The 26,828-nt window shown below is 37.3% G+C and overlaps 6 protein-coding genes across 13 annotated transcripts; 2 read left to right on the plus strand and 4 right to left on the minus strand.

Annotated features, from left to right (window-relative positions):
* The first annotated feature begins 3,056 nt into the window (after positions 1-3,056).
* LOC120010975 (monosaccharide-sensing protein 2-like) lies at positions 3,057-8,605 on the plus strand. Of its 5 annotated transcripts, none has more exons than XM_038861954.1 (8): positions 3,057-3,314; positions 3,435-3,561; positions 3,642-3,698; positions 3,791-3,908; positions 4,305-4,865; positions 5,539-6,503; positions 7,056-7,243; positions 7,695-8,605. In XM_038861954.1, the coding sequence occupies exons 4-8, from the start codon at positions 3,830-3,832 to the stop codon at positions 8,134-8,136; spliced, it is 2,235 nt and encodes a 744-aa protein (XP_038717882.1). In that variant the 5' UTR covers positions 3,057-3,314; positions 3,435-3,561; positions 3,642-3,698; positions 3,791-3,829; the 3' UTR covers positions 8,137-8,605. The 5 variants fall into 5 exon arrangements, with proteins under 5 accessions (XP_038717882.1, XP_038717883.1, XP_038717881.1 ...); XM_038861955.1 differs by having other exon boundaries at positions 3,642-3,689; positions 3,765-3,908; XM_038861953.1 differs by having other exon boundaries at positions 3,642-3,689.
* Positions 8,606-9,036: 431 nt separating this feature from the next.
* LOC120010815 (protein MULTIPLE CHLOROPLAST DIVISION SITE 1-like) lies at positions 9,037-12,151 on the minus strand. The gene is made up of 5 exons (XM_038861691.1): positions 11,315-12,151; positions 10,983-11,234; positions 10,644-10,810; positions 9,917-10,304; positions 9,037-9,470 (listed from the first exon to the last, which is right to left on the minus strand). Exons 1-5 carry the CDS (start codon positions 11,357-11,359, stop codon positions 9,258-9,260), a joined length of 1,065 nt encoding a protein of 354 aa, XP_038717619.1. The 5' UTR covers positions 11,360-12,151; the 3' UTR covers positions 9,037-9,257.
* Positions 12,152-12,297: 146 nt separating this feature from the next.
* On the minus strand, positions 12,298-14,498 carry LOC120010817 (outer envelope pore protein 21B, chloroplastic-like). The gene is made up of 5 exons (XM_038861697.1): positions 14,341-14,498; positions 13,564-13,638; positions 13,314-13,466; positions 12,934-13,032; positions 12,298-12,557 (listed from the first exon to the last, which is right to left on the minus strand). Exons 1-5 carry the CDS (start codon positions 14,431-14,433, stop codon positions 12,474-12,476), a joined length of 504 nt encoding a protein of 167 aa, XP_038717625.1. The 5' UTR covers positions 14,434-14,498; the 3' UTR covers positions 12,298-12,473.
* A 211-nt stretch (positions 14,499-14,709) lies between these two features.
* Positions 14,710-19,278, plus strand: LOC120010814 (dolichyl-diphosphooligosaccharide--protein glycosyltransferase subunit 1A-like). Its single transcript, XM_038861690.1, has 10 exons — positions 14,710-14,891; positions 15,152-15,196; positions 15,319-15,953; positions 16,042-16,189; positions 16,270-16,446; positions 17,205-17,273; positions 17,380-17,469; positions 18,321-18,479; positions 18,580-18,804; positions 18,913-19,278. Exons 1-10 carry the CDS (start codon positions 14,796-14,798, stop codon positions 19,102-19,104), a joined length of 1,836 nt encoding a protein of 611 aa, XP_038717618.1. The 5' UTR covers positions 14,710-14,795; the 3' UTR covers positions 19,105-19,278.
* Positions 19,279-19,297: 19 nt separating this feature from the next.
* LOC120010816 (peptidyl-prolyl cis-trans isomerase FKBP18, chloroplastic) lies at positions 19,298-21,913 on the minus strand. 4 transcript variants are annotated; one of them, XM_038861696.1, is made up of 7 exons: positions 21,743-21,913; positions 21,595-21,658; positions 20,335-20,405; positions 20,162-20,248; positions 19,770-19,919; positions 19,579-19,638; positions 19,298-19,379 (listed from the first exon to the last, which is right to left on the minus strand). In XM_038861696.1, the coding sequence occupies exons 1-7, from the start codon at positions 21,854-21,856 to the stop codon at positions 19,317-19,319; spliced, it is 609 nt and encodes a 202-aa protein (XP_038717624.1). In that variant the 5' UTR covers positions 21,857-21,913; the 3' UTR covers positions 19,298-19,316. The 4 variants fall into 4 exon arrangements, with proteins under 4 accessions (XP_038717624.1, XP_038717623.1, XP_038717622.1 ...); XM_038861695.1 differs by having other exon boundaries at positions 20,335-20,408; XM_038861694.1 differs by having other exon boundaries at positions 21,595-21,913.
* An 893-nt stretch (positions 21,914-22,806) lies between these two features.
* Positions 22,807-26,368, minus strand: LOC120010144 (MLO-like protein 9). The gene is made up of 16 exons (XM_038860853.1): positions 26,189-26,368; positions 25,687-25,744; positions 25,472-25,579; positions 25,257-25,393; positions 24,966-25,082; positions 24,813-24,870; positions 24,623-24,711; positions 24,457-24,531; positions 24,281-24,369; positions 24,116-24,165; positions 23,987-24,027; positions 23,736-23,909; positions 23,601-23,636; positions 23,459-23,526; positions 23,323-23,383; positions 22,807-23,229 (listed from the first exon to the last, which is right to left on the minus strand). Exons 1-16 carry the CDS (start codon positions 26,315-26,317, stop codon positions 22,894-22,896), a joined length of 1,626 nt encoding a protein of 541 aa, XP_038716781.1. The 5' UTR covers positions 26,318-26,368; the 3' UTR covers positions 22,807-22,893.
* Between the last annotated feature and the right edge of the window lie 460 nt (positions 26,369-26,828).

A 26,828-nucleotide genomic window follows, 5' to 3' on the forward strand; every position in this document is an offset into this window, starting at 1 on the left:
TTTTGGAGGAAAACAGAAGAGTTCAAACCTGTAGAGATTAGCTGGCATCAAGCTTGCGAAAGGAAGCAGAAAGCGCATTATTTCGTCAATTCGTAGAATCTCTGCGAAAGGGAAATGGAGAGAAGAAGTTCGTTGAGAAGGTCTTGCAGTGGGGGAGAGCCATGGGAGAGGAGCTTCAAAATCATCAACTGGCTACACAAGTAATAATAACGGCTTTTCCATCCCTCTTTGAGATATAACGACCTGGGAAATTTTAAATGCAATCACTTTAAATAGGAAATTAATGACAATATTACCAAAGGGTTTAGTGGTTTTTTTTTTTTTTAAACCGGGAGAGAGATTCGAAACCTATTCATACAAATCATCCTTATAACTTCAACTAGTAAAAAAAAGTAATACGAGGCAGGAGCTATTTATATTACTCTTAAGTGTAAATTATAATATAAATAAAATTATTTATATTACAACGGGCTGGACACCTTATGCAGTTTAGGAATTTTAAGCTTTATCATATATTTATCATTTTAAAAAAAATTTGCGCTTAGCTTTTCTCGGACGCTCGCCTAGGCGTGGTGTGCGTGTTGCGCGTTGAGCATTTGATAGGTGGTGCGCCTCTAGCCTTTGACAACACTAATTTGAACTACTTGTGGTTCTCCAAGTCTCACACTCCTTAAGAGAGGCAAATAAAATCAGCATAATTTATTTACTTTTTTTTAACATGTAGGATAATTTATTTACGTTATTTGTCTATCATTCTTTGTTTCTAAATAACGATTAATTAGTTTAGTGTTAATTTTTGAAGTCAGACAAAACAATATGGATTTGAGAGCTTAAGAGGTTTATTCCATTGATTTAATCAATAGAATAATTTTATTTCATCACAAAATAGACATCTTATGTCTATTTTATGATGAATTTGATTTTTGTTTAGAACAAAAAAAATACTGTTAGACTCGTAAACACGATCAAAACTCATTTATAATTTTATTTTATTTATAAATTTTTTTGAATGGTTTATAATTATTATGGTGGGGTTTGCTGTAATTTGTTTTAGAGCAAACCCCAGACACCCATATGCATGTGTCTTTCATGTGTCATGCGTGCTTAGGAATTTTGTCCAAATTATACAAGAAAATTTAATATACATCCATAATGTTTTATGTAAAAATTATTGTTTCCTGTTAAACACTAATGAAAATTATTTTATAAAAGTTATTTTCATTCAAAGATAAATTCCCTTTTCTATATTGAAAGTTAACACCTGTAGGCTTTATGTAATCAAAAGCAAAGAAAAGATAAAGGCGTTAATATCAAATTTGTACACTGAAAAATGGTGGTTATTTCAATTTACATATCAAAAGCTAAAATGTCTCGATTTAATTGTCGAAAAATGAAAATGTGGGAAATAAGTCACTCAGGCAAAATTTCTTAATTTGACCGTTAAATAAAGATTTCACATGGATAATGGTTTTCCATGTGGAAATAATGGGTGCATTTTGTGGAGTAGTTGAATTGATTTTCAATGTTATCAGAAAAGTTGTGGGAAAAAAATTGAATTTAAAACTGTGAGATGTTTGGTTAACTAAAAGCTTACTCTAATGGATAAATTGTTAAATAAAAATATTATTTAAATTTATAATACTATATTTTTATAATTTTGATAATATATTTTGTTATTAAATTTAATTAATATATTATTACTGTACTTATTTTGTACTTATAGAATTATTGTAAATAATTTATTATAAGGATTTAAGTTATTTTATTGTAAACATTTTCAAATATTATTGTCAAAATAATTTATTATTTATATATTAGGCCCATTTTAGTTTTTTTATAAAATAAATATTTTATTAAATATATATTATTAAAACAGTGGGATCCACTTTATTTTTTTCAAAAAAATAAAGACATAATCATTCACGTGGGGCCAAGTGAATTATTTTATGATTTTTAAAAACAATAGTGTTAGGTAGCCCGTATAGTAGTAGCCAAAGACTCGTATACAAAATTTTAAAGCGTTTTAACTCTTAAAATACATGTTATATTTTCAAAAAAATTACATATTCTAAATCGGCGCATAAAGGTATTTCTAACAAATTCCATTATCGATGAGTTTTATTGGTTGGATCTTAGTTCCATTAGTTTTTTCAATGGAATTTCAAAAATAATGGATTCAAAACTAAAATAATGAATTATAGATTGTGATTTAAAAAACAATGGAATCTATATCAAAACAATAAATTTTGGAGACTTATGGGATAAAACTTAAAAGAGTAGAATAAAACTATTCCATTTATTAAATGGATAGAATAAATCTATTGGGTTTCTATAAGCTACCAAACTAATGGACTACATGTCATTTTTGTTTTAAAAATAGAAAGTGGAGTTGTGAAATGCAACGAATCCGCACGTTTGGTGCAGTAGAGCCACCATTGCATTAAACACTACCAATGGATTTCCCCCCGAAAATGACAAGTAGCCCATCAGTTTGATAGTCTAAAGGAGCCTAACAGGTTTATTTCATTGATTTAATCCACGAAATATCTTTATTCAACTCTTTTATCCCATAATTTATTATCCAAAAATTTATTATTTTAATATAGATTCCATTATTTTTTAAAGCATAGTGAATCCATTGTTTTTGAAATTTCATTGAAAAAAACAATGGAATTAAGATCTACCTTATATAACTCTTTGACAATGGATGTTGTTAGAAAAAGCTTATGCGTTGATTTCGAATATTAATTTTTTTAAAAATCTAACATGTATTTTAAAAGTTAAAATGTTTTAAAATTTTGTTTAAATTATTTGAACTACCACTGTATGGGCTACCTAACATTATTGATTCCCTCTCGCCAAATCTCCTACCAAAAATCCAAAATAATGATTTTCCAACAACCAAAATAAAAAAAACTATGATTATGAAAAAAGAAATAATATTATAATCAAGAAATAATATTAAAAAGTTATTTCTTATTTTAATAATCATGGTTTTTATTCGCTAATCAATTCAAATGTAAAAAGTCAAATTTGTTGTGGTACATGTCGTTTATCGGTTGCTTGACACTCGACGGTTTTTGGAAAGCCATAGATGGGTTGCTGTAATTTGTGGGAGTAGATTCCGGAAATTTCTATGCATATAATTTCCTTTTCTTGGTGGGTTTTCACTCATTTATTATCCCTGGATCGTCCTTAGACGGGGACTCTGGTTGTGGCGTTTACAGATTTTTATCAGTGAAAGAGTCTCTGGGTCTTGACCAGAAGTACCATTTGAAGAGTGTGGGTCAGTGAATTTCTGTCGCTGCTGACAGGTGGTTGGGTTGCCTTTCTCTGTTTTCAATCATGAATCATGAACCTTTACATCACTTGGCAAGTCAAATTTTAACTGGTTATTTGATTTCCACAAGTTAATTTATGGTCTGTACGTACAGGTATCCCGTTTAAGAAAACAGTTCAGGTTCTTGTGTTTCATATCAAAGCAAACGGACACTTCTTTCGGGCCAAAGTTCATTGCTTTTTGTGTCTAAGCTTCACTCTACTTTCCTGGACTATCAAGAGGTGAGCAATCTCGAAGATCTTGATTTTCGGGTTTTTTCTGATTTAGTGTTTCTGATACGTACTGTGCTCTTGACGCACAGTATCTCCTGATAGAGTAAATGGCTTGCTTGTTGATTTTGATGGTTTTGGTGAGGGATATAAGATTTAATATAAGACTATTTACTGAAACAAAAAGTGTAGTAGATCCGCTATCGTTTGATCAGTGCCCTGAGTTCTTCTTTACTTGCAGGGCATTTGAAGAAACCTAGTTTGATTCTCTGGTGAAAAGATGAAGGTGGCTGCACTGGTGGCTATTGCTGCTACGATTGGTAACTTTCTGCAAGGATGGGATAATGCTACAATTGCTGGTAAATCTTCCCAGTATTTTTTCTAATTCTTTTCACCGTCACACTATTATCCTTGAAACATTGCAGTTTGAGGGATCATATCTCCCTAGTCACACTGAACGCCAATATTCGTACATGTATATATATATATGTATGATATTATCTACAATGGTGTTCCATTTGACTATGGAAATGTTGATCGTAAAATTTGGGATTTCAACGTTGATGTTGAGTAGTGTAGAAGATTTTTCTGAAGTTCATGGTGTGTTACCCTCCGCATTTCGATTTGAACAGTTTTAATTTATTTCTCTAGGATATGGACTTTGTTTCATGTTCCCGCTAGTTACGAAAGATATATTGTCTTGGGCTTTTTAGTTATTGGTTCCATGATTGTTGCTCTTTGTTGGTGAATTTCAGGGGGTATTGTTTACATCAAGAAGGACCTCGCTTTGGAAACTAGTGTAGAAGGTCTTGTAGTGGCTATGTCACTCATTGGAGCCACAGCCATTACGACATGCTCAGGGGCCATATCAGATTGGCTTGGTCGGCGTCCAATGTTAATCATCTCATCAATGATGTATTTTGTTAGTGGTTTGATTATGCTATGGTCTCCCAATGTCTTTGTCTTATGCATAGCAAGGCTGTTAGATGGATTTGGTATCGGTTTAGCAGTTACTCTAAATCCGCTGTATATCTCTGAGACTGCCCCGTCGGAGATAAGGGGATTGCTAAACACTCTTCCACAATTTTCTGGTTCAGCTGGCATGTTCTTGTCATATTGTATGGTTTTTGGTATGTCATTGACGTCATCACCAAGTTGGAGGTTGATGCTGGGGCTACTTTCCATTCCCTCTGTATTATACTTTGCCTTAACAGTATTTTACTTGCCTGAATCTCCTCGTTGGCTCGTCAGCAAAGGCAAGATGCGCGAGGCAAAGCAGGTTCTCCAGAGATTACGTGGCAGAGAAGATGTTCAAGGTTTATTCTTTACTCTCTCTGTCCATCCACTAAGGCCCACGCTCTACTTAAGCTTTATGTTTTAAAGTACATTGATCTTTTGCTTGATATATAAGCATATGCTGGGATCTTTCATAAGTCTAACCTGAATATTTGATTGTAGTCGGGTTCGTCTCTTAATTAATACTATTCAGGATCTCTTCCGAATTCCTTAAGTTGCATTGGGTGGAAGTATATTTAATATTTCGCTTGTTCGGGTGGTATAATTTCTTTTATGTGCTGTTATTAATCATTCCTATTATGTGGCCTACTAGTAGAGTTGTAGGGGTGTAACCTAAAGGTCACAAGTTCAATTCCTGGAAATTGTATCTCCACATAATATCTGGGAGTAAGGTCTGCATACATCTTGCTTGTCCCGACCCCACCCAATGCGGGAGCCTTGTGCTGGGCGGTGTTTACCTTTTTATTAATCATTTAATCTCCTTAAAGCTTGCTGAAATCATTGTATTGGACTATGGGTGATTTCTGAAAGATTTGTTGCCAAATTTTCCTTAAGATCTTTCAAATGTTGAGAAACTTTACTTTGTTAGGTGATTAGTATAACTCCACCTCTTTTGTGCTGCTTGCCCTATTTTGAGGGATGATGTGTGACAAATTTCGATCATGGATTTAACTTAAGCTGCTTTATGCACAGGTGAGATGGCTTTGTTGGTTGAAGGCCTGGCAATAGGGGGTGAAACATCCATAGAAGAGTACATTATAGGTCCAGCTGAGAACGAACATGCTGATGGTCGTGACGCTGAGAAAGATAAGATCAAATTGTATGGCCCTGAAGCTGGGCTTTCTTGGGTTGCCAGACCAGTCACGGGACAGAGTTCTCTTGCTCTCGTTTCTCGCCATGGCAGCGTGGTGAACCAAAGCACGTCATTTGTGGACCCTCTTGTGACTCTATTTGGTAGTGTTCATGAGAAACTTCCTGAGACAGGGAGCACACGGAGTATGCTTTTTCCAAATTTTAGTAGCATGTTCAGTACGGCAGAGCATCAAGTAAAAGATGAGCTGTGGGATGAAGAGAGTCTTCAAAGACAAGGTGAAGGTGAAGGTGAAGGTGAAGGTGTGGACTATACTTCAGAGGCTGCCAAGGGAGACTCTGATGACGATTTGCGTAGTCCATTGATTTCACGTCAGACAACTAGCATAGAGAAGGATATGCCCGATCCTACTTCCCATGAAAGGATTCTGAGTATGAGACCCCATAGCAGTCTTATGCAAGGAGAGGGAGAAGCAGTTGATAGTATGGCTATTGGTGGTGGTTGGCAGTTGGCATGGAAATTGCCTGAAAGAGAACGTGAGGGTGAGAGAAATGAAGCATTTAAAAGGATATATTTGCACCAGGAGGGAACCCTTGGGTCCCAGCGTGGATCTCTCGTTTCACTTCCTGGAGGTGATGTTCCTGTTGAGGGTGAGTATATCCAGGCTGCTGCTCTGGTAAGCCAGCCTGCTCTTTACTGTAAGGAGCTTCTGGATCAGCATCCCGTTGGACCTGCAATGGTTCATCCGGCAGAAACTGCTTCAAAATGGCCAACTTTCTCTGCTCTTTTTGAGCCAGGAGTTAAACATGCATTGATTGTTGGGATCTTTATTCAGTTGCTTCAGGAGGTATTTCATTGTCCATTTATCTCACTTATTCTCCCTTGGAGTTGAATTTAAGTAGTATGGCGTAGATTTTATCCATACTTGTAGATCGATTCTGATTTCACTTCTTAAATTGTCTCATTTCCTCCAAAAAGATGCACCCTTTGAAATTACTGAGGAGAGTTTTTCTTATGAATAATATCCAATTTATTACTTAGGAGAGTTACTTTGACTTTTCCAGTAAATTTTAGTAATTAACAGTACTTGGTTTATCAACCTTGTTAGTTCTATATATGATAATGAAAGTAACAGAACAGTGCACGTGATTCTAATATTAATTTTCATGAAACAAAACTAGTGAATTTTGATTCTTTGTATTTTGTAGAAAGATTGGCAAGTCGTCATTTTTCTGTCATCTAGGACCTAAAATCACTGGTTCTAATTTCAATGCAAACGATTTCTCCTATGTTTCCCATGTCACGTGGCTTTTAAATTTTCCATTTTTTTTCTGGTTGAGGTTATATCTGTTTTGTTCAGATGCTAAACCAGTTAGCTCTCTTTCTATACATTGTGCAGTTTTCAGGCATTAATGGGGTTCTTTACTACACTCCTCAAATTCTTGAGGCAGCTGGTGTTGAAGTTCTCCTAGCAAACTTGGGCATCAGTTCTGAGTCTGTTTCATTCCTTCTTAGTGCAATCACAACCTTCCTGATACTTCCCTGCATAGCTGTAGCCATGTGGCTAATGGATATCTCAGGAAGAAGGTGATTTCCTTAATTCTTTTTTGCTTCTCTACTTGCAGTTCTACCGTTTTGAGTACGCTGTCATTCTGCCACTATGCTTCTTTCAGACAACCAATATTAGGTGTGAAGACTCTGCCTTTGTTTATTTATTGCATTTAAGTCGAGGTGACACATCTTCTTCTGTATGAAAGATGTAAATTCGATCCATGTGATGACGTTCAGGCATCATCCGCTATTTGAATTGTCATGGTCAACCAAATAGTTTTCCTGGAGATTCTTTTCCTAAAATTAATATTTATCACATCACATCTTGTGCACCCAACTCCTGCACTCAAAGATGTCTTTTATTTTCTGCCTCCAGGAGAGGAAATAGCTCCAGGTTTTCTGTTGTGGCAGATGAATACATTGTTTCTGTGGTTTTCCATGCTTCTTTCGTTTTCTTGTATTCTTACCAACACGCTACTTATTGCAGGAAGCTGCTACTCACTACAATCCCTGTGCTCGTAGTTTCACTCATTATCCTGATCTTTAGCCAACTTGTCGACCTTGGATCGGCAGTGAACGCAGCAATCCCAACTGCCTGTGTCATAATATATTCTTGTTGCTTTCTCTCGGCCTTTGGACCAATCCCCAATATACTATGCTCAGAGATATTCCCCACGAGAGTCCGTGGGGTTTGCATTGCCATCTGCGCCTTGGCTTACTGGTTGGGTAACATTATAGTCACCTATACATTCCCAGTGCTCCTCAGTTCAATAGGCCTAGCTGGCGTCTTCGGCATTTATGCAGTCGTGTGTGTGATTTCTTGGGTTTTCGTATACTTAAAAGTACCAGAAACGAAAGGGATGCCTTTGGAAGTCATCACAGAATTCTTTGCTGTTGGTGCAAAAGCTGTTGATACCAAGAATGACTGAGGAAATCATGGGAATAGTACATCAATTCTCTGGTCTGAATTTTCTGTCTCTCCCCCTTCTCGTTGCCTTAGCCATTGCATTGAGAATCAGGACCTAGCTTGTAGTTAAACCAGGAAGGAGATCGTGCTATGTTTCATAGGTGACGGTGTGTTATTTGTGAGAGAACAGTGTTTCATAGGTGATGGTGAGTTATTTTTGTGTTTACAGAGAACAGTTATTTGAGTTTTTAACTTGGATATGACATGTCCCGCATATTTATCTACTTAAAAATTATGTATTGTCAGCGACTCATTGTCTATGGAACGGAACGGACAAGGTGGAACTCACTGCAGTGGGCAGCACTAGAACGGACAATGACCCTTGTAGTGGAAGTCACTTTAGTAGACATCACATGCATCTATTCTGTTTATTAAATTCGAAAAACTATGTGAACCTCACACTGATAAATAGGCTAGCATTTGTTATCTGTGATTAAAACTGTAGAGAAACTGCGGTGATCTCTATTGTAGGAAACTCTACTTGTCAATAGAAAGAACACGAGCTGTATCTAAAACGGTTAAACTACGTCTTCATGCTGATGAACCATCTTAATGGCTGATTCTGAAGGGCAAATGTGAATATCTATTCATTCGTCCTCCGTAGGGTGAGAAATGAGTTGCAGAGCAGGTGAAGAACAGCAGTTAAAAATAGCTTCTTACCGGGATTGGCAAAGATATATCATGATCTTTAAGACTAAATTTTAAGACCAATCAGCCTCAAACGGGCCTAGCTCCAAACCTGCTCTGGGGATCGAAGTGATCAGAACTCAACATTGAAAGAGAGAAGTGATAGAAACTTAGCTTCGTTGTTGTCCTACTCCTATTCTAAATCAGAATGATGCTGCTTAGAACGAATAACATATGAAGAGAGCTGCCTCAATAATCAAAGCAAAATTGATTCACTAAATAAGCTTTTGAACAGGATCATAGAAGTAAACAGACGCTACACAAGCATGTTGGTTGTAGTTATTTTCCAACACAAAAATCCACAATGAAACATCCACATTGCTAAAACGAACTCACAACGTGTCTGTTGAGGCAGGTCAGCCATCAAGACTCATACAATGCCGCCATTCTATATTTCTATTTACAATCTGATGTCCCTGTTTCCTCAGATGATGAACTGCTCTTGAAGGAATTGGGGCCATCATCCAATCTAGAAGAGTTGGAATCACTCTCTTGATTACTAAAAGGGTTCTGTTTTGTAGGCTCGGGTGACTTTGGATTGAACTTGAATTGTCTCTCAAAATCTTTCGCACTGCCAGTGTCGATCACTAATTTATTGAGTTTTTGATCCTGTAAAAATTAAATTAAATTAAACGAGAAAACACAACTTGAGTGAAAAGCACTTGGAAATGGAGCACTGTGTGCACCAGAACGTCAAACCCTTGATTCAATGATGAGGATGACCGATACAACTAAAATCAAAATTTTATGACTAAAAAAATTCATGTTTGAAACAATTATGAACTGGCATTAAACACGAACATATATGTAAATATCATCTGATTCTATTCAGTAATACAGGATCAAACACTAAGCTTACACCAACAGAGTGTATTTCAGCCATGAAACACTATGTCAATGTCCAAATTAACCATAAGTTAATTAGGCAAGTAAAATGATTTTATATAAGCTGCTCAATATTTGAGAAAAGTGTGAATTTTCTTTAAGTGAAGAGTGCCAATACCGATTCTAGTTGTAACCTTATATCTAACGAGTAAAGTGTAAAGAGTACTCACACTTTGAAGTGTTTCAAGTTTCTTCTGCAATGCCTCATGCTCTGCCTGAATACGAAATGGAACACCATGTTTTTGATATACATTGTTCTGCGCCAAATCTTCATCAATGTCACTGGTAGTGGTTGCAAATGGATGATTTGCAGGAATCCATCGGATTGTATCGGGATCGACATCAGGAGGTATCAAGTCCCCTTCCTTGAGGAATACGGTAGGTCTTTTCCACTGATATGCCCGTGACCTTCTTTTCCGATGGATATCTTGCTCCTGTTCTGTTAGAATAACTGGAGCCAAGCGATAAACCTTTCCACACATCTCTATGGTAGAATTGCTCTTGCCAACTTTCACCATTGGATTATTGAATGGGTCTTCATACTTCAAAGGCTTTGAGCTGTAGAAAGAGAGCACCACATAATTACGATCCCAAATCGGCACGTACACAACCAGAAATAATCATGGCATGGCCAATTCAGAAATGGATACATTATGAAGATAATTACCTGTATTTCTAGACTAAAACCATATATAATTCAGCACTAACAAGTAACAACTCTAGAGAATCAAACGAGTCAAGATATTAATCCCATCAAAATAAGGAGTACCATGAATCATTTCGCAAAATTAGAAGATTCAGGAAGCCTTCACAGTTCAAACCATAGAAAAGCAATAAAATTTCCCAAGCACATAAACACGGCCAACATTTAACAGGGGATTGGAATAAGAATCCTACATGCCTCTTCGATCAGATCTTAGCTGCCCACGTCTGACAAGATCAGCCACAGAGCCCGGATGGCTGTACCTTGCCTTCCTCGACACGTACACTCTCACAGTAATAACCAAAACTACAGTTGCAGCCAAAAAAGCCATTGCCAAGCTACTTCCAGCTTGCCTTCTCGCCTGATACAATCAGGTTTTACGCATCCGAGAATGCAAAAAGAATTGATGAGTTGATCAACCAAAAAAGCCCAAAACAAACAATGATTTTATAGCATTTCAAAACCCAATCATATGCAATTATTAGAAAACAAAACAAGACGGAGCTCATAGTGATAGGATACAACAAGATTACCACAAAAGCCACCGGAGGCAAGGAGCGAAGAAGCCCTTGAAAGTTGGCAATTGGGTCTTCTTTAACGGTGCCGTTTTCGTTCTTGACTTGCTCATCTTGGGATTGCTGGTCACCTCCATTGGAACCGCCAATTGCTCTCAATAGGAACTTCCCACTTTCGGTGGTCACTCGAGCACGGTTTAAGCGACCGAATCCGGCTCTAAATTTCTCCGCAGCAAGGGAGACCAAGTGCTTCCTAGCCGAAATCGACGGCTATGAAAAAAAAATCAACGCTTTAGAGCTTCAAAACAAGACGTATTGAAATAGCGAGAGAGATAGAAACTGAAAATCACCTGAAATGAGAGAAACTGGAGCTGGAGAGTGTAAATTGAAGCCATCTATGGATGACTTTGTTTCATACTCTACAAAGATTGGGGTTTTAGGATTTTCAAAAATTCACACTTTCTAGTTTCTACAGATGAACATGTGATGTTGGACCTTCCAAATCTGGAAACCCTTGTTTCAAGGTTAAAATAGCACCATCTTACTCTGGTCTTAAAGGATGTGTCTTGGTAAGCTTTTCACTCGAAAAGTTACCTCAGTGTTGATTACTTAAGAGTGACCAGTAATATATGCTTCTTGTTTTGTTCAGCCTGTGCCTCCCAAGTATTTTAGAACTAGTGACTCAAACAAAGTTGAAGACATCTGCATTATCATACCTATGGATGGGAGTCCCAAAAGGTGGTGTGTGAGGTATAGTGCAAAACATAGCAGACTGATTGGAGGGTGGTCCATTTTCGTGAAAGATAATCAGTTAGAGGTGAACGATGTTTGTAAGTTTGAGGGGGTGGAGCAAATGCCTACTGTTTTGAAGGTTAACATACACAGGAAGTGCTGCTAGCTAGCTGTGCAATAATGGAGGAGCAGAGCTGCCTATGTTTCGTGAGGTTTTGGAGTTGGGTCTTGCTCTGATGCTCTCATTTGGTTTCTGGTGGTTTAGTTCGTTGTATTTAGGGGTTCGTTTTGCCCTTCTAGGCATGTGTCCCTGAATTGCTTGTGAATGGTTGTTCAATTTCTCTGTTTTGGGTGTTTTCAGGCCTCCTTTCAAACCTGTTCTATGAACAACAGGACTAGTCCTCTGGTTTTCTTTATGAATTTGCTTTATAGCTGATTGATCAATTCCATGATTTAGAAGAAGCTTTTTTCCTTGTTTAAGGACTCCGAACCACTTGAACAGAACAGGTAAAAATCTCCATCCTTTCTCTCTCAACATTAAAAAGCATAGGTTCAATTCCCTTTTCCTTGCTTAAAGTGCGCCTTATCTACCAAACAACAAAAACAATGAAAAACTTATGCTTATTAAACTGATCAAATCATTGCGTTCTGCGAATATCTGCAGTCTTCCTAATCAGTATCAGCTAAACAGCAGCGTATTTGACTCGGATTACACAAGATAAATCTTCTAAACTTAAAACACCTTACATCAAAAAAGGTTATATAAAGCTCAAGGTTCTATAGATCGTATCTTAAATTCCATCTACCATTCATGTCACCATTGAGTGTCCAATTATTCTCCTTTATCTGCATATACGGAACCTGTGAAAAGAGAAGTTTTAAAATTTTGTTTAAGTAGCAAAAAAAAAAGTCGAGTTGAGGCAACTTAACAACTAGAAGACGAAAATAGAACATTCAAAAATAAGAGATTATGGTTCGCTAAAAGGTGTAATCTAATCCATGTAAGGTGGGCAGGAGATTGACAATGAGAAGAACTTACACCATTGAATTCACTGTCGGAAAAATATGCAAGGGTAATTACTCAGAGCACTTGGCCCCAAAATAACCCCAAACGAATAGATAATCATAATCCCACCCCCAAAAAGGAGAACAATAAATAAATAAACAGATTACGAAAAGGAGAAGGACTATGAAAATGCCATACACGTGCCCATAATTATGAATGGAGAGAATCTACCTTGTCAAATGCTTCATAGCCAATTTTAAGCCTCACATCTTGGTCTTTCTGAAAATTAAGTAGGCTCCAAGTAAACTCAGCACCTCCTTTATAATTTTTCTGTCATGTGACTTGAAAATATTAGCAGCACAGAGAAGCTAAAACAACATTTTAGGATCCAAGTTTTAAATAAACTGTCTATTAATTTGGATTAAAACATGGAGGAAAAATCTACATTATCTAAAATTACAGCTTTGAAACTGCTGAAGAGACGTAACGACAGCATTTTAAGTTCATCAAACAGACCAAAAAAATAGTAGAACCAATTCAGATTTCGACAGAATCGAATTAGAAGTATTTCTAAGAACCCAAATAAAAAAGGGAAAACCAAAAGCACCAACCTCTCTGAATTCTTTATCGACATCACACTGCCCTTTGATGACAAAGCTTAGCAAATCATCACTAGTCACAGGAAATGACATCTTTCCACGTACACTGTATTGGAGCTTCTCATGTTTACTATATTTCACTCCTACACCAAGGTTTGCTGAAGCCTATATTTGATACATCGAAAATCTTATAAAAAAATATCAATTTGCAATTTTGCATAAAGGTCTTAATTTTGAGTCTGAGAGTAGGGAAGGAATATACCTCTGGATAAAAGTGTCTTATCATCGCACAAAAATAACTGGGGGCTCCAATTCTTGTATCTAGCTCTCCATGAAGCTAAATAGAACATAGAAAAAGAAACTTATGAACATTAAATGCTGAGTTTGAAACTAACATCAGTGCAGACATTTTAAATCATTGAAATTCAATAAATACAAAAAGTTTCATATCATCATCATCATCAAAGCCTTTATCTCAAACCATGTTGGGATCAGCTGTTTCCATTCAATAAAATCTGAAAAGATGATTGCCTGAGTTCACATGAATGCGAGGTAAAACTTTCCAAATTATTCTATCTTGTCATCCACACGCAATAGCACCAAATATAATATAAAAAATCACACTGCACATTTTACTAGAGAACTCTGAGAAATCCCTTGTAAACACAACACAAAATGCGGTCTGTGTCACGAAAAATAAAACAGCCTTCAATGGCACCCTATTTGCAGTAATGTGGATACAGAACAGTCCATACTATTCTCCATATCACACTTAAGGCATCAAAACCTACTTAAATCCTAATGCAGAGAACAAAACCCCTCTCAAATCACATAATTCCTTAAAGTTCCCCTATCAATCCAAATTTCAAGCATCCCAATATGAATTCAAAATTTCCAGTTTATACAACAACCATAACCTTCAAGGCTTCAACAATTACACTAAAAACCCAGTTCAACTTCGCCTTAATTGTCACAAAAAGAAATAAACTTGAGCATCAAAATGACGAGAAACATGTAATTCAGGAATAAATTGAGGTACCTGGAGGTGGGTTTTGGAATCGATAAGTAGTTTCTGCTTAGCATGGATTCTCAGGGCTTTGTAGTCTCCTCCGTACCTCAGAGAAGTTTCCATTTGCTTTCTCTATTCAATTCCTCCAGCAAACACCAAATGATTTGCCACAAACGCTATCCAATCCAACCGCTATAAGCCCTAGCGAAGCTGAAGATTGGTATTTGGGCCGGTCTCAGAACCTTTCTCCATTTTGGCCCGCTTAAGCACGCCCTCTTCTTTTGTGACTGCCCAACTTTTAGTTCAGGCCTTCCGCCTTATATTGGGCAGCCCATTATGATGGTGGGCTCATTCTAATATGGGCTCTAATCTAGCAGTCTCGCACCAGTTGACGGAATCCGGGAAAAAGACAATATCCATATTCCTCAAATGCGCTTTGATCGACAGAAACTGAGCTGAACGGAGGCTAAAACGAGCGGGCGACGATGGGGTTTCTCCGGTTCAGTTTGCTTCTTTTCACAGTCGCTCTGCTTACGTCAACTGCACTTTCCGATCTGATCCTCTCCAAGGTCGATCGGTGTGTAAGTCTCTTCTGAAACCCTTGATTTCTGTTCGTTTCTCAGTAAATTTTTATTCTTATTCATTCGATCATTCTGGAGTGCATTTGATCGGTTGTGGTCGGTTCATGTTTGTCTCCTCGATTAGCTAGTGTCAACGTTTAAATCGTAAATCAGAGTAAGATTTAAGAAAGTAATTTGATGAGTTGGGGGATTCTATGGAATTGTTAATTAGATTTTCATTTATTTTGAGGATACTGATTATTTACGATCCGCTATTGCAGATTGATTTGACATCACAAATTGTACGCATTACTTCGACGCTGAAGGTGACTGTTTAAACTTTAAAGCTGCCTCCTTGTTTTACTTCCTATTTCTGTTGTATAGTACGTTACTACAGCTTTTGTGTTTGTTAATGGTGATCTTATTGTTCCTATTGTGCGATATATAGGTGGAGAATCCAGATTCTAACCCAGTTTCGGAGGTTTTGCTGGCCTTTCCTGAGCGGCAAGCAAAAAACTTGGCTTATTTGACGGCAACACTTCATGGGGGCAAAGGGAAAGCAAAAACTTCTGCTGCTACTCTCCCTGTTGAAGTTGCCAATCCAAATGGAAAGCCTCAAGGCTTGAATTTTTATTCAGTTTCATTGCAGAAGAAACTGGTCAAAGGGGATAGCTTGATTTTGGATGTGTTGGCTGTATTTACCCATGCACTGCAACCATTTCCTGAGAAGATCACCCAGGCTGATGTCCAGCTTGGTTTGTTCCAGGAGAGTGCACACTATCTGTCTCCTTATGTGGTCAAGGTCCAATCTCTTATTGTTAAACTGGCTGATACTAGGGTTGAATTCTATACAAAATTGGATAACACAAAGATACATGGTTCAGAGATCAAATATGGTCCTTATGAGAATCTCCCTCCTTACTCATACTCCTCTATAGTGGTTCATTTTACATGCAATCAACCGTTTGCTGTTGCCAAGGAATTGGTGCGCGAAATAGAAATTTCCCATTGGGGGAATGTACAGGTCACAGAGCATTACAACGTCGTCCATGCAGGTGCTCGAAGCAAGGGTGAATTTTCCAGGTTAGTTTAGACATCATTTTATGCGTTTGTGTTGTGACTGCTATGCTAGTTGAACGTTGGATTCTGACTGTTTTCCTTGATGCTACAGGCTTGATTACCAGGCGAGACTCCAAATCCAAGGTGCATCGGCAATTAAGCAACTTGTTGTGAAATTGCCACCCAGGGCCCATTCTGTTTACTACAGGGATGAAATTGGAAATATATCAACTTCTCATCTCTGGGGTGATTCTAAAAAGGTGGGTTTTGTTTCCACATGGAGCTGGTTTTCTTAATTACTATTCCTGATGTTAACTTGAGTCTCCTATTTCAATTGCAGACTGAATTATTAATTGAACCTAGGTATCCCATGTTCGGTGGTTGGAAAACTGCTTTTACAATTGGATATGGTCTGCCACTTTGGGACTTTTTGTTTGAGTCAGAAGGAAAGCGCTTTCTTAACATCACTTTTGGTAGCCCTATGGATGAGTTGGTCATTGATCATCTTATTGTGAAGGTTAGTACTATATAATCTAGCATCCACAAATCGAATTGTGTTTAATTTGTTCTAATACGTCCAAGGATCTATGAATTGAATATTAGAACACAGAACACAGAAACCTCTTTATGTTGAGTTACAGAATGCAAATTGGGTATGCAGATATTAGCCACGACTCTTAACACGATAATCACATCATCAACCTAATCTTCGCTTAACCAAGGTAGAACCATGGAATCAATGTCCAGTGTATCATTTTAATGAGCTCAGGTAGTTTAGATTGCATTGACGGAATCAGTTTAGATTGCATTGACGGAATCATATTAAACAAGCTGTTTTTTACAAAGACTGAAATAAAAAAGGAAGGGTGATCCCATTTCTGAGTTCTCTTGATTCTGCAAGTCAAATTTCTCGAAATTTTAGCATGGTTAGAATCTGAATTTGTAAAATGTTTTTTCTTATTTTTTTTATTTTTATTTCTGGTAGGACTGTGATTGCAGGTTTAAGATATGGCTTTAGTGTAGCATGATCTCATTGTGACTTCAATCTGGACTAGGAACTATATCTGAACTTAGATCCCTGCTAGGTTAGATTTTCTCCAGAAAAAGTCATTGAAAAACATGATGTGGCCGTCTGGGACTAATTCATCCCATGTGCTTAAGTATAGTATTTATTTCAAATTCCTTTTAAGTTTTAACCATGATTTTATGTCAAATGTTAGTGATATTGTACAAGCTGTTTCCCTGTGTTTGTGACTTGATATTGTTGAATTACAGGTTGTTTTGCCTGAGGGTTCAAAAGATATTGTTGTTTCTTCACCATTTCCAGTAAAACAGTCGGAGGAGGTATTATTAGTCTTTTGATTTCATATTTTCTTTCATCCATTTAGTGTTTATTGGAAGTTTTCCATCTATATGTTAAAATTCAAGAGTTCATAATGGTTTAATGCAGGCTAAGTTGTCCCACTTGGATATTGTTGGCAGACCACTGGTTGTGCTGGAAAAGACCAATATTGTGCCAGAACATAATCAGTATTTCCAGGTATTCTTATCGTCTCTTAATGGTTGGATTTGGTCAGTGAAGGCTAGCATGCGAGTAGAGATTTTTGTTTCCAAATTAAAAAACTTATGATGACACCTATACTTCTTTTTTGGTCTCACTTTGAGTTGCGCAAAAGTTGGCCAAAGCCTTAAGGTCGGAACTGCATGATCTTCTTGCCATATATTTCGGAAGCATTTATGCTTTACTAGTTATCTGAGTCTTGTGTTAGTGAGCTATATTCTAATAAGTAGATTATAAGATAATTTTTTTCGTTTTCTCGAACTATCAGAGCTGTTGGATTATCAAGTTTTGGCAATTATGGGTTTTATGGTTTTAGTTATTCCTATTCCAATATACTGTTGTTTGTTGAGGTCAAAGGTCCATGAGCATTTTCTTATTCATAATTATGTTTTCATCACAACAGAAATCTCAAGATAGAAATAACAAATGGAGAAAAATAAAAGAAAATAAAAGGTTCTACGTAACATTCTAAGGAATTGTAATAAATAAGGCAGCAATTGTTGAGGGCATTATTATATGTAGGTATCCATGAGTATTTTCTTATTTGTAATTATGTTTTCATCACAACAGAAATCTCAAGATAGAAATAACAAATGGAGAAAAAGAAAAGAAAAGGCTCTACGTAACTTTCTAAGAGATCGTAATAAATAAGGCAGCAATTGTAGAGTGCATCATTATATGTACATATCAATGTTTTCTAACTTATTGAGACTCGTCTTGGGGGTGGCAGTAAAAGCAATGTCATTATCAGTTAGTTAATTGGCTTCATCTCATAAAAGAAAGAAAAGTTCTAATATTCATATCTCAATTTGCTATATTATTGTTCACAGGTTTATTACAGTTTCAACAAACTTTCCATGCTTAGGGAGCCACTGATGCTTATTTCTGGATTTTTCTTTCTATTTGTCGCTTGCATCATCTATATGCATGCTGACATGTCAATCTCCAAGTCTTCTGCCTCATATGTGGCAAAATTGCAGTGGGATGAGGTATGCAGGTTCTCATGTTTTATATGTGTTTATAGCAGTTGTCTTGTGTGATTTGAATAAATTTATGTGAACAGTGAACTTTACGTTTTGCATTATTAAGGTGCAAGCAGCGGTTCAGCAAGTAGAGAGTATTATCTACCGATGCCTAACACTGCATGAAAAGCTAGAATCATCACTGCGGAATCTTTCAAGAACAGGTGATGTCGAAGCTTGTAAAGCTGCTCGCAAAACATCTGATGCTTCATTGAAAGAGCTATCAAAAGAGTTGAAGCCTTTGATGGCATTTTTGCAATCTTCTCCTGCTGCTTCTCAGATATTGCCCAAGGTCTGATTACGTCGTGTTGTTAGTTATGGAAATGATATGTTTGCTCTGGTACATATGTCTATTTTATCAGAGATGGTTTTGACGAATATATACTGGTCGTCTGTTTAGGTGGAGGAGCTTGTGGCAAAGGAGAGAGAATTGCAAGAGAGGTTAATGACAAAACACTCCGCTGCGGTGGATGGCTACGAGAAGAAGTCCGGAGGACGGGAGATCGAAAACCGGGTTGCTGCCCAGCAGCAGAAAATTGCAGCCTTGAGGCAGGGGCTTGAGGATATTCTCGAGTTCATCGGTGAAATATAAAACAGAACTTGTAATAGTGCTTTAGTTTAGACACTTAGAGCTTCTTCACAACACTGCGATCAAAATTTTGTTGTTATCTAAGAAAAAATCAAGATGGGCCAAGTCTGCATTTAGCCAAGGTTTCTTGTGACGTGACACTGCATTTGTTTCAAACCAATACGCCTGGTCCCGGTACTTCACATTCTTCTTTTTCCACGAGAACTGTATTGGAGTTACTTTCCTTCAGGTGGCATAATTTGCAAGAGCTCAATGTTCAGCTCAAACATACTCCCTGGCTACAGAGAAACAATAGTAAGAAACTCCAGTTAGCGTAATATGCAACTAAAAACTTGTTATCCCTAAGAGCCCTAAAGTCTCTAATGAGAAGGGATGATCTCGCATCATTTCTTCCAAAATCCCAAAACCATGTGAATTATGGCATATTCACCATAATTGCAGTTGGAATAGAAATCAAATCAAGAATCGCGTTCTTACCGGGATCTCATTCATTCCCTTCTGGCCATAGCCTGCCTCTGGAGGAACAATCACTGTTCTCTGCAAAGAGACAAGCATTGACAAAAAAGGAACCAAGAAGTTTAAAGGGAAGGAGGAAAAAAGGCAGGAGAAAAAGAAATAATATTTGATGATTGAGCCTGTTATATAAGTACACAAGAAGAAGCTATCACCTTTCCCCCTACTTTCATTCCTTCTGTAATTGAGTACAGAGCTGGTGGGGGTTTCGGTGCAGCCTGAGCAGAAAACAAACCATTTGGATTGTCCACAAATTCACGCTTACGTTCTTTGCCTGGACGATCTCCAACCTTGAATTCATATGGCTAAACAAAGCAATTATATATGTCAAGATGATGTATTCTTTGTTGTTAAAATACATGCAATCTTTGGAAAGAATCGATCAATTTCATGGGGAGGGTGAGGAGAAAAATTGTCTGCAGTGTAGAAAGTCAGAGACTACACACAGGATCAATTTTAGACAGTACTCCAACGGGTGAGCGTACCGCCAACTTCTCCGCCTCTCTCCAGATACACACTAAAAGCCAAGCATGAAAATGGGTATAACCTGTGCAATGATACGATTTCCAGCTAAAAGTTTAGATTCTCGACTAGACACAGCAGTAATGTTCCGATATAAGCAGTCAAAGTGCACCTGCAAAGGAAGAGGCGGAAAGAAGAGCAAGTTCAAATCACAGAAATACGAGAGCAGACCGGCTTCCTATTCAATTAGTTACACACCTGAACTCTTGATCCTTTTTCAGCTACTGGGCCCTTTCCCTCAACTATATCGTAGTATCTCAATCCATCAGCTGCTATTTTGACATGAATAAAGCAAATGAAGTGTTAAGCTATGCTTCATATCAACATGACAACACCACCTTTTCCTTCCAATGTTTGCATCCACCACATGGATTGCATCTGTTACAAGTATTATTGTTCTCTAAGCATTAAAAAAAAGCTTTATAGCACCTTAACTCTGGAATTCACAATGAAGGAGAGAATTAGTTGCAGGTGCAGGGATTTTAAATGCAACACTTCATTTTTATACTATTTGATTTATCATACTTCTTTTGCTCCATTAACTCTCTGTATTTATCAGCTACCAACATCTATCACGTCTTTAACATGGTTAGAATGAAAATAAAAAATTATATCAGAGTTTCAGATGGATATCCATTTAAGCTTCTCTATCTTGGAATAGCTGTAGCTCCTCAAAACATTTTAAATAATAAAAGAAATCTTGAAGCAGGGTTACATAGGTCTTAAAAGTTTCATTAGCAGTTGAATGGTATATGTATCATATCCCTATGTAAACATCTTCTCTTCTTTTCAATAAGAATAGTTGCTCGCTCGTAGTCTTGTTCGTGCTTTTTTTGTTGCATTTTCATATTTCCTAAATTCAACTACACAAACAAGAGCAGTTATCAACATCATTGGCACATACCGCAGCATATTCTAATCCGACATCAAAGATCAAAGTTGCTATTCAACCAGCGTGAAACGTACTATAACTTTAAATTAACCAAAACGAGAGAGAAAAATTAAACAAGAAGCGCAGAACTTGCAATGCATTACCATATCTAGACCCAAAAAGAACATGAAGAGAACTAGGTAAAGTGTGGGGGCATTATTCATCAAAAAATCTGGCACAGGTCTACAAGCTCATACTCACAATTTGTGGTTCAAATTCCAAATTATGCTTAAAAGGTTGTTCCCCATCAATAACCCATACCTACATTGCTAACTTAGATAACCCTAATCATATAACTTGATATATAGGCAGAGAAGCAGAATAAACAAAAGGACCATTAACAATTACTGGAAGAACAAGAAAACCCAATTACCAATCAACAAAGCATGCCCGCACTTCAAACCCTAGCAAACGCGTGCTAAAATTGATATCACAGCAAATTACAGCATTAGGGATGAGTGTCAAGTTTCAACAACAGCAAGAAGAAGAAAGCAAAGCAAAGAAAAACTATCAAATAAGATACTTACGGCTGGTGAGATAGTCTTCAAGAGGAATACTCTTCTTGTTGCGTCTCTCTCTGGCCTCTGATAACTGGGGTAGTAAAATGAGGCTAAAAGGCAGTGAAAGGATCAAAATCCCACATCTTCTCGAAATGGGTGTTGAGAAAGCAACTACCTTTGGTTGGTGAATCCCTTGATCATTGATGGGTTTCGCACAGACTCGAAGATGATGATGCAGGTGATCATCAACGGTTAGTCTGTTTAAGCTCCTTACAGAAGCCATGGCCATTGGACTCCAGCAAGCTTGTTTAAGGTCACAAAAGACACATCTCTATCCACAACCGTCTGCCCCTAACGAAATTCAGAACGTCTTCATATATTTGTGGCGGGCGTAAATGGGCTGGATGGGCCCTCAGGCAAGCCCAATTTATATGGGCCACCAGGCCAACCACACAGGAGTTCTAATCGTACCAAACCCAATTAGTCTTGTGGGTTTCAAGTATCACCCATCCAGCCCAATTTTCCTGGGCCACCACACAGGAGTTCTAATTGTACCAAACCCAATACGGCCATCAGATTCTTGTGCGCATAAGTTTCCCCTTAGGATAGTTGGAGCTGTCAAATCAACACGAGTAGAAGTTTCCCACCGAAAAACAAGATCAGTTGGATCAAAACCTAACGTGTACCCGCAATAATAACTAACATGTGTATCTCAACAACTACATAAACTATAAGTGGTAGAAAGGCAGTGATTTGATCGACTATTTATGACCCATGAATTGGGGTGTTGGGGCTTTGCTGTAATAAAATTACAGTAGGCCCAGTTATAATACCAATGAATTGGGGTGTTGGGGTGAAATTTTTTTTATTTGATTTTGAAAAAATTATAGATGTGTAGTTTATGATCTAATGAATCCAACGATATATTTTTTTGTCAAAACAAAAATCATATCCTATATGAACTGCTTAACAATTTTAGACCATCAGATATAAACTCAAAACATTTGGTATCTGGATCGCGATGAATTTGATTTTTGTTTCGAACAAAAAAATATATTGTTGAATTTGTTAGATCATAAACTATACATTTATAATTTTTTCAAAATAAAATAAAAAATTTTTGTGGTTCAATCACCTACAGCAGGGTCCGCTGTGGTATGGCACCCCCCATGAATTGGGTATACAATCAAAACTAACAAAAAAATTATCAATCTTCAAATCCCTATAAACCAATAGAAAAGCTAGCCAAAATATTACAACACGGATCATTTGATCTTGTGCTTCACCAAAGTATGAAACTACAACAAAACTGTGATGCTCAGTGAATCAAGGTCCAGATAATAGGTCTGGGAATCCATTGTTATCGTTGCGCTGGCGCTGTTGATCCCCATGAAGATCCACACTGGCGACAATGTTTGCTGTCCGATGAGGTGATGTTGTATGTGCATCAATATCAGACAGTTCAACACCAACATTAGTTGAATTCGGACGCCTATGATTCGCCGGAGAATTCACCAGTGAGTCCCCCGGGCTCCCACCAAGAACCCTAGTCCGCATTTCTGAACCTTCTTCAGTCTTTTTCTTTGCAGCCTTTTGGTGCCATTGCTTTAAGGCCTTAGATGTCTGTTCATCAAAAACTGACCTCTTCATGGTTGATCCCATCTTCACACAAACAAATATCAAGAAGAGTGTTAGTGAGATGATCATTTGCTTAACAATATATGAGAAAAAAATGAGGATCAAGGATGAATTTACCTGAGTGACAAGGGCATATAGAGGAAGTGTGCTGTAGCTGCATAGAAATTGAGCTCCAATCCTAATCAATCAAGAAGTTCCATTACTACTTGTACTTGTAAATGCAATGCTATCAGTTAACTTGGCTTGAACTTACCCGAGACAAACTCTAACAATCACATAAGTAAAGTTGGAGTGAAAGCAGGATTCCAATCCAAACTCATACTGCACCAAGAAGAGAAAGGTTAGAAAATCAAGTATGAAGGAATACGAGGCGAACCAGAGGAGTGGACTATTACCCATATCCAAAAGAAATATGTTATCTCGAATGCATTCTGTAAACACAAAGCAAAACAATCAGGCAATCAGCTGCAGGAAGAGAAACTAAAGAGCAATTTGTTGCCAGATACATTTACAAGAAGTTGTTGAAGCACCTGAAAGAGGACAAAATGGATGAGATAAAGGACTAACGGAGGCCAACTGAACCAAAAATGTCGGTCAGAGACTTGAACGAGAGGTATTCCTTGGACGACAGCATGTTTTTCTTGGATTTCAAGTGCCATTTGTGCTATAATAGCTTGGAGCTTTGTCCCAACTGCTAAAGTTACCTTCAGCCAATCCAATGGTTAATGATTCTCTTATATTCCAACATCGTTGGCAGAAATGTTGGCAAATTATAACTTACCACTAGAGGAAGTATCGATATCCACAGCATTGCCTGCCATCCTGAAAAGAATGAACGCCAAAATTTAGTGCCAGAGAAGACCTAAATTCTGACGGTAATATGAAAAGAAAAGGAATAAAAAGGACTAACCATCGACGTTTACGAGCAGAAATAACACCACAGAAGCCCATAATAGTGGACTACAGGCATTAAAAAGATGTTAGTTTCAAGAACACCAGAAAGTTACCTCTGCATAAAATTTTCCTGGAAAGGAAAAAATGGTTTTCTGACAAACAGATTATAAGCAATGTTTACCTGATTCCAACGACCACTTTGAAATCGTCTTCCAATGACCTTTTAATATATTTTTGGAAATCGAACTTACTTCCAGGTGCTAAGTGAACCTAATGCCAATCAATCAATACATTTACACAAAAAGTAAAAAAGCATAAAAACACTAAGTCAAAAGCTCTAGCAGATTAAGTACTCACAGAAATGAATCCATGTCGCATTGTTAAATAATCGGCCCTTCTAACAGACCTGGAGAACTGCCGCAGGAAGCATACCTGCATTGAATTTCCATTAAAATGTAAAGAAAGGAATTTTATAAAACAAAATGAAAAACATAATTAACAACAAGTGAAACATAGTTCTTACAATATAAAACAGCGCAGGTGTTTTCGTCCAGAAACTATTGTGACCTTTTACAAATGAAGTCTCATGAGTAAGCCTGAATCTTGCAGGATCTGCATAATTAGCAAAACCCAGTTCAACGATTATGAAAATTTAGAAATAAACAGTAATTTGGCTTAAAGAGAACCTGCAAAAATCATATCAAAAAATTTACCATTCATCATTTCATGATTTCTCATGGTCTCTTTTTCCCAGTCCTTCCATCCACGGATCTGCTTATTAAAAAATTTGTACTTACCAAGTAAAACTTCAAGAATTGTAATTATAATAAATAACCATGGACAACTAACCAAAAAGTCATACCCACCTTTAGTTTTCCAAGACCCATTGTTATGCAACTGTATATCACATGAAACACGGCCAAAAAGAATATGAAGATGTGCAACTGGTGCAACCCGTTCACTGAAATAAGGGGTAAGTGCCCCTATAGACAACAAATTACCAACACATTAATGGCCACAGGCAAGGAAAATTCCCTTTTATCGGGTCATTTTCTATATTATGACTAAATTATCTAATCAAAACAAGGTATACGTTCACTTCATATTGATAAGAGTGGTGAATTCGAACTATATGAATATTCATTCTTTGAACTGACCTCCTTGCAGCCTACAGATGGAGCACCACCAGCCAAAGATCTACGTTCGAACCATAAAAGCCTACGATGATGTTCCTCTTTACCCCCAGAAGGTACATTGCCATATTCATGCAAGTCAGCAGCAGGATGGTCATGGGTGAGTCCGGGTTCATGGACTGCACTGGGAGGTTGATGACCCGGACCATGTGTTTTCATATAAACCTCATTTCCTCCAAGTGGACATGGTAACATAGTATCTGCAAATCTTGTGGGAATACAGAATTTGGAAATGTAGTTTTGTCCGAATGTCAGAAGTAGGGATATGAACCCTAAAACCATAAGCTCTGCAAAGGAATGATCAGAAGAATAGACACAATTCAATAATGGAGGCACAGAAACAGTAAAAACTGGAAGGGGAACAAAAGGAGAGAAACCAATAGCAATTCATTACCATTTTTAACTTTCTCAAGAGCTTCAAATAGAGCTTTTTTCTTCCTTTCTTGAAAAAACTGAAAATGAACACAGCATAATAAGTACTAAACTACAAATTCAGGATGATTGATTAGAGTCTTGAAGTTGGTACAAATAATGACAATATTAAAATCACACATCGGACTACTATAACCCAACCGAGTGGTTTATAAGCAAAGATCCACTCCCTCTCATACAACTAAGGCATTTTACGGGCTTAAGTACCATAGGCAACGACCCAGATGAACAAAGCGGTGCGGGTTTTGTGGTGTTGGGGTTGGATTTTCTATCAAACAAACCTATTAACTTGATTAAACCCTCAATACCCATAGAATTTGTAATTACAAAGAAATTAGATCTGAAAAAGGGATCCATGGTTTAATTCACCACATATAGTATTCCTTGAGCACATATCAGTTTCTATACATAGAGGGAGGGAAAGTAGAGGATGAAGAAAACAAAAATATGAAAGTTTCTCTTACCTCCCCAATAAGGTGAAGAACTTTCTCCAGGATGATAGAGATCACAATGATTCCTGCACAAACTGCAGAGACAGCCCATGTCGGCGTCCGATCGAGCTCTCTTGCTCCATGGGTGGCACCTCCTGCCATTTCTCAAATCTCTATTCAAGCTCCTTCAAAATTTAAAAAAAAAATTCAAAATTTTTCCTCTAAAATAGATTAATCAAAAATGAAAGGGGATAATGTATATCATCTAGGAAAACCTAATCTTTCTATTAGATTTTGTTGCAGAGAAATGTGGTGGATGAATTTCCATCAACATTGGAAACGTTTTGAGAGGTTTCAAGGATTGGTGTGGACCGGTTTGCTTGTCAGTTGTTAACGGTATTGAACCGGGAACGTACGGAGGGGAAGAACAGGCGGGTATTGCTCAATAATCTCGGGTTTGCCTGTGGGCTGGAAGGACAATCACTCTAGTCCAAGCTCAGCCCAAGGTCAAGTTCTACATCTTAAATGGGCCTAGTTTCGTGCTACTTTGTAAAATCGCATATCTTTGGCCCACTATTAGAATCCATGGGTTTCAGGCCCAAATTACAACAAACTTAATTCTAAAAAAAAATTGAGAACACCATCTACAGAGCTTACCTATTTTGGACAGTTA

This window comes from Tripterygium wilfordii, chromosome 12, assembly GCF_013401445.1.
Source record: "Tripterygium wilfordii isolate XIE 37 chromosome 12, ASM1340144v1, whole genome shotgun sequence".
In the NCBI taxonomy this organism is placed as follows: Eukaryota; Viridiplantae; Streptophyta; class Magnoliopsida; order Celastrales; family Celastraceae; genus Tripterygium; species Tripterygium wilfordii.

Excerpts from the sequence above, each read along its gene's own strand:
- LOC120010975 (XM_038861956.1), top strand. The coding sequence starts at position 3,830 with ATGAAGGTGGCTGCACTGGTGGCTATTGCTGCTACGATTGGTAACTTT. Across the intron at positions 6,504-7,055 it reads TTATTCAGTTGCTTCAGGAG|TTTTCAGGCATTAATGGGGT; the intron begins GTATTTCATTGT and ends TACATTGTGCAG. Across the intron at positions 7,244-7,694 it reads ATGGATATCTCAGGAAGAAG|GAAGCTGCTACTCACTACAA; the intron begins GTGATTTCCTTA and ends TACTTATTGCAG.
- LOC120010815 (XM_038861691.1), bottom strand. The coding sequence starts at position 11,359 with ATGGCTTCAATTTACACTCTCCAGCTCCAGTTTCTCTCATTTCAG. Across the intron at positions 10,305-10,643 it reads AGATCTGATCGAAGAGGCAT|CTCAAAGCCTTTGAAGTATG; the intron begins GTAGGATTCTTA and ends CTCTTTCTACAG. Across the intron at positions 9,471-9,916 it reads AACTTGAAACACTTCAAAGT|GATCAAAAACTCAATAAATT; the intron begins GTGAGTACTCTT and ends TAATTTTTACAG.
- LOC120010817 (XM_038861697.1), bottom strand. The coding sequence starts at position 14,433 with ATGGAAACTTCTCTGAGGTACGGAGGAGACTACAAAGCCCTGAGAATC. Across the intron at positions 13,639-14,340 it reads ATTCCAAAACCCACCTCCAG|CTTCATGGAGAGCTAGATAC; the intron begins GTACCTCAATTT and ends TGTTCTATTTAG. Across the intron at positions 13,467-13,563 it reads TAAGACACTTTTATCCAGAG|GCTTCAGCAAACCTTGGTGT; the intron begins GTATATTCCTTC and ends TATCAAATATAG.
- LOC120010814 (XM_038861690.1), top strand. The coding sequence starts at position 14,796 with ATGGGGTTTCTCCGGTTCAGTTTGCTTCTTTTCACAGTCGCTCTGCTT. Across the intron at positions 15,954-16,041 it reads AGCAAGGGTGAATTTTCCAG|GCTTGATTACCAGGCGAGAC; the intron begins GTTAGTTTAGAC and ends TTGATGCTACAG. Across the intron at positions 17,274-17,379 it reads CAGTAAAACAGTCGGAGGAG|GCTAAGTTGTCCCACTTGGA; the intron begins GTATTATTAGTC and ends GGTTTAATGCAG.
- LOC120010816 (XM_038861693.1), bottom strand. The coding sequence starts at position 21,856 with ATGGCCATGGCTTCTGTAAGGAGCTTAAACAGACTAACCGTTGATGAT. Across the intron at positions 19,639-19,769 it reads GAATGAAAGTAGGGGGAAAG|AGAACAGTGATTGTTCCTCC; the intron begins GTGATAGCTTCT and ends GTCTCTTTGCAG. Across the intron at positions 19,380-19,578 it reads AGGGAATGAATGAGATCCCG|CCAGGGAGTATGTTTGAGCT; the intron begins GTAAGAACGCGA and ends GTTTCTCTGTAG.
- LOC120010144 (XM_038860853.1), bottom strand. The coding sequence starts at position 26,317 with ATGGCAGGAGGTGCCACCCATGGAGCAAGAGAGCTCGATCGGACGCCG. Across the intron at positions 25,083-25,256 it reads CATCTGTAGGCTGCAAGGAG|GGGCACTTACCCCTTATTTC; the intron begins GTCAGTTCAAAG and ends TGTTGTCTATAG. Across the intron at positions 23,527-23,600 it reads CATATTTCTTTTGGATATGG|TATGAGTTTGGATTGGAATC; the intron begins GTAATAGTCCAC and ends TTCTTGGTGCAG.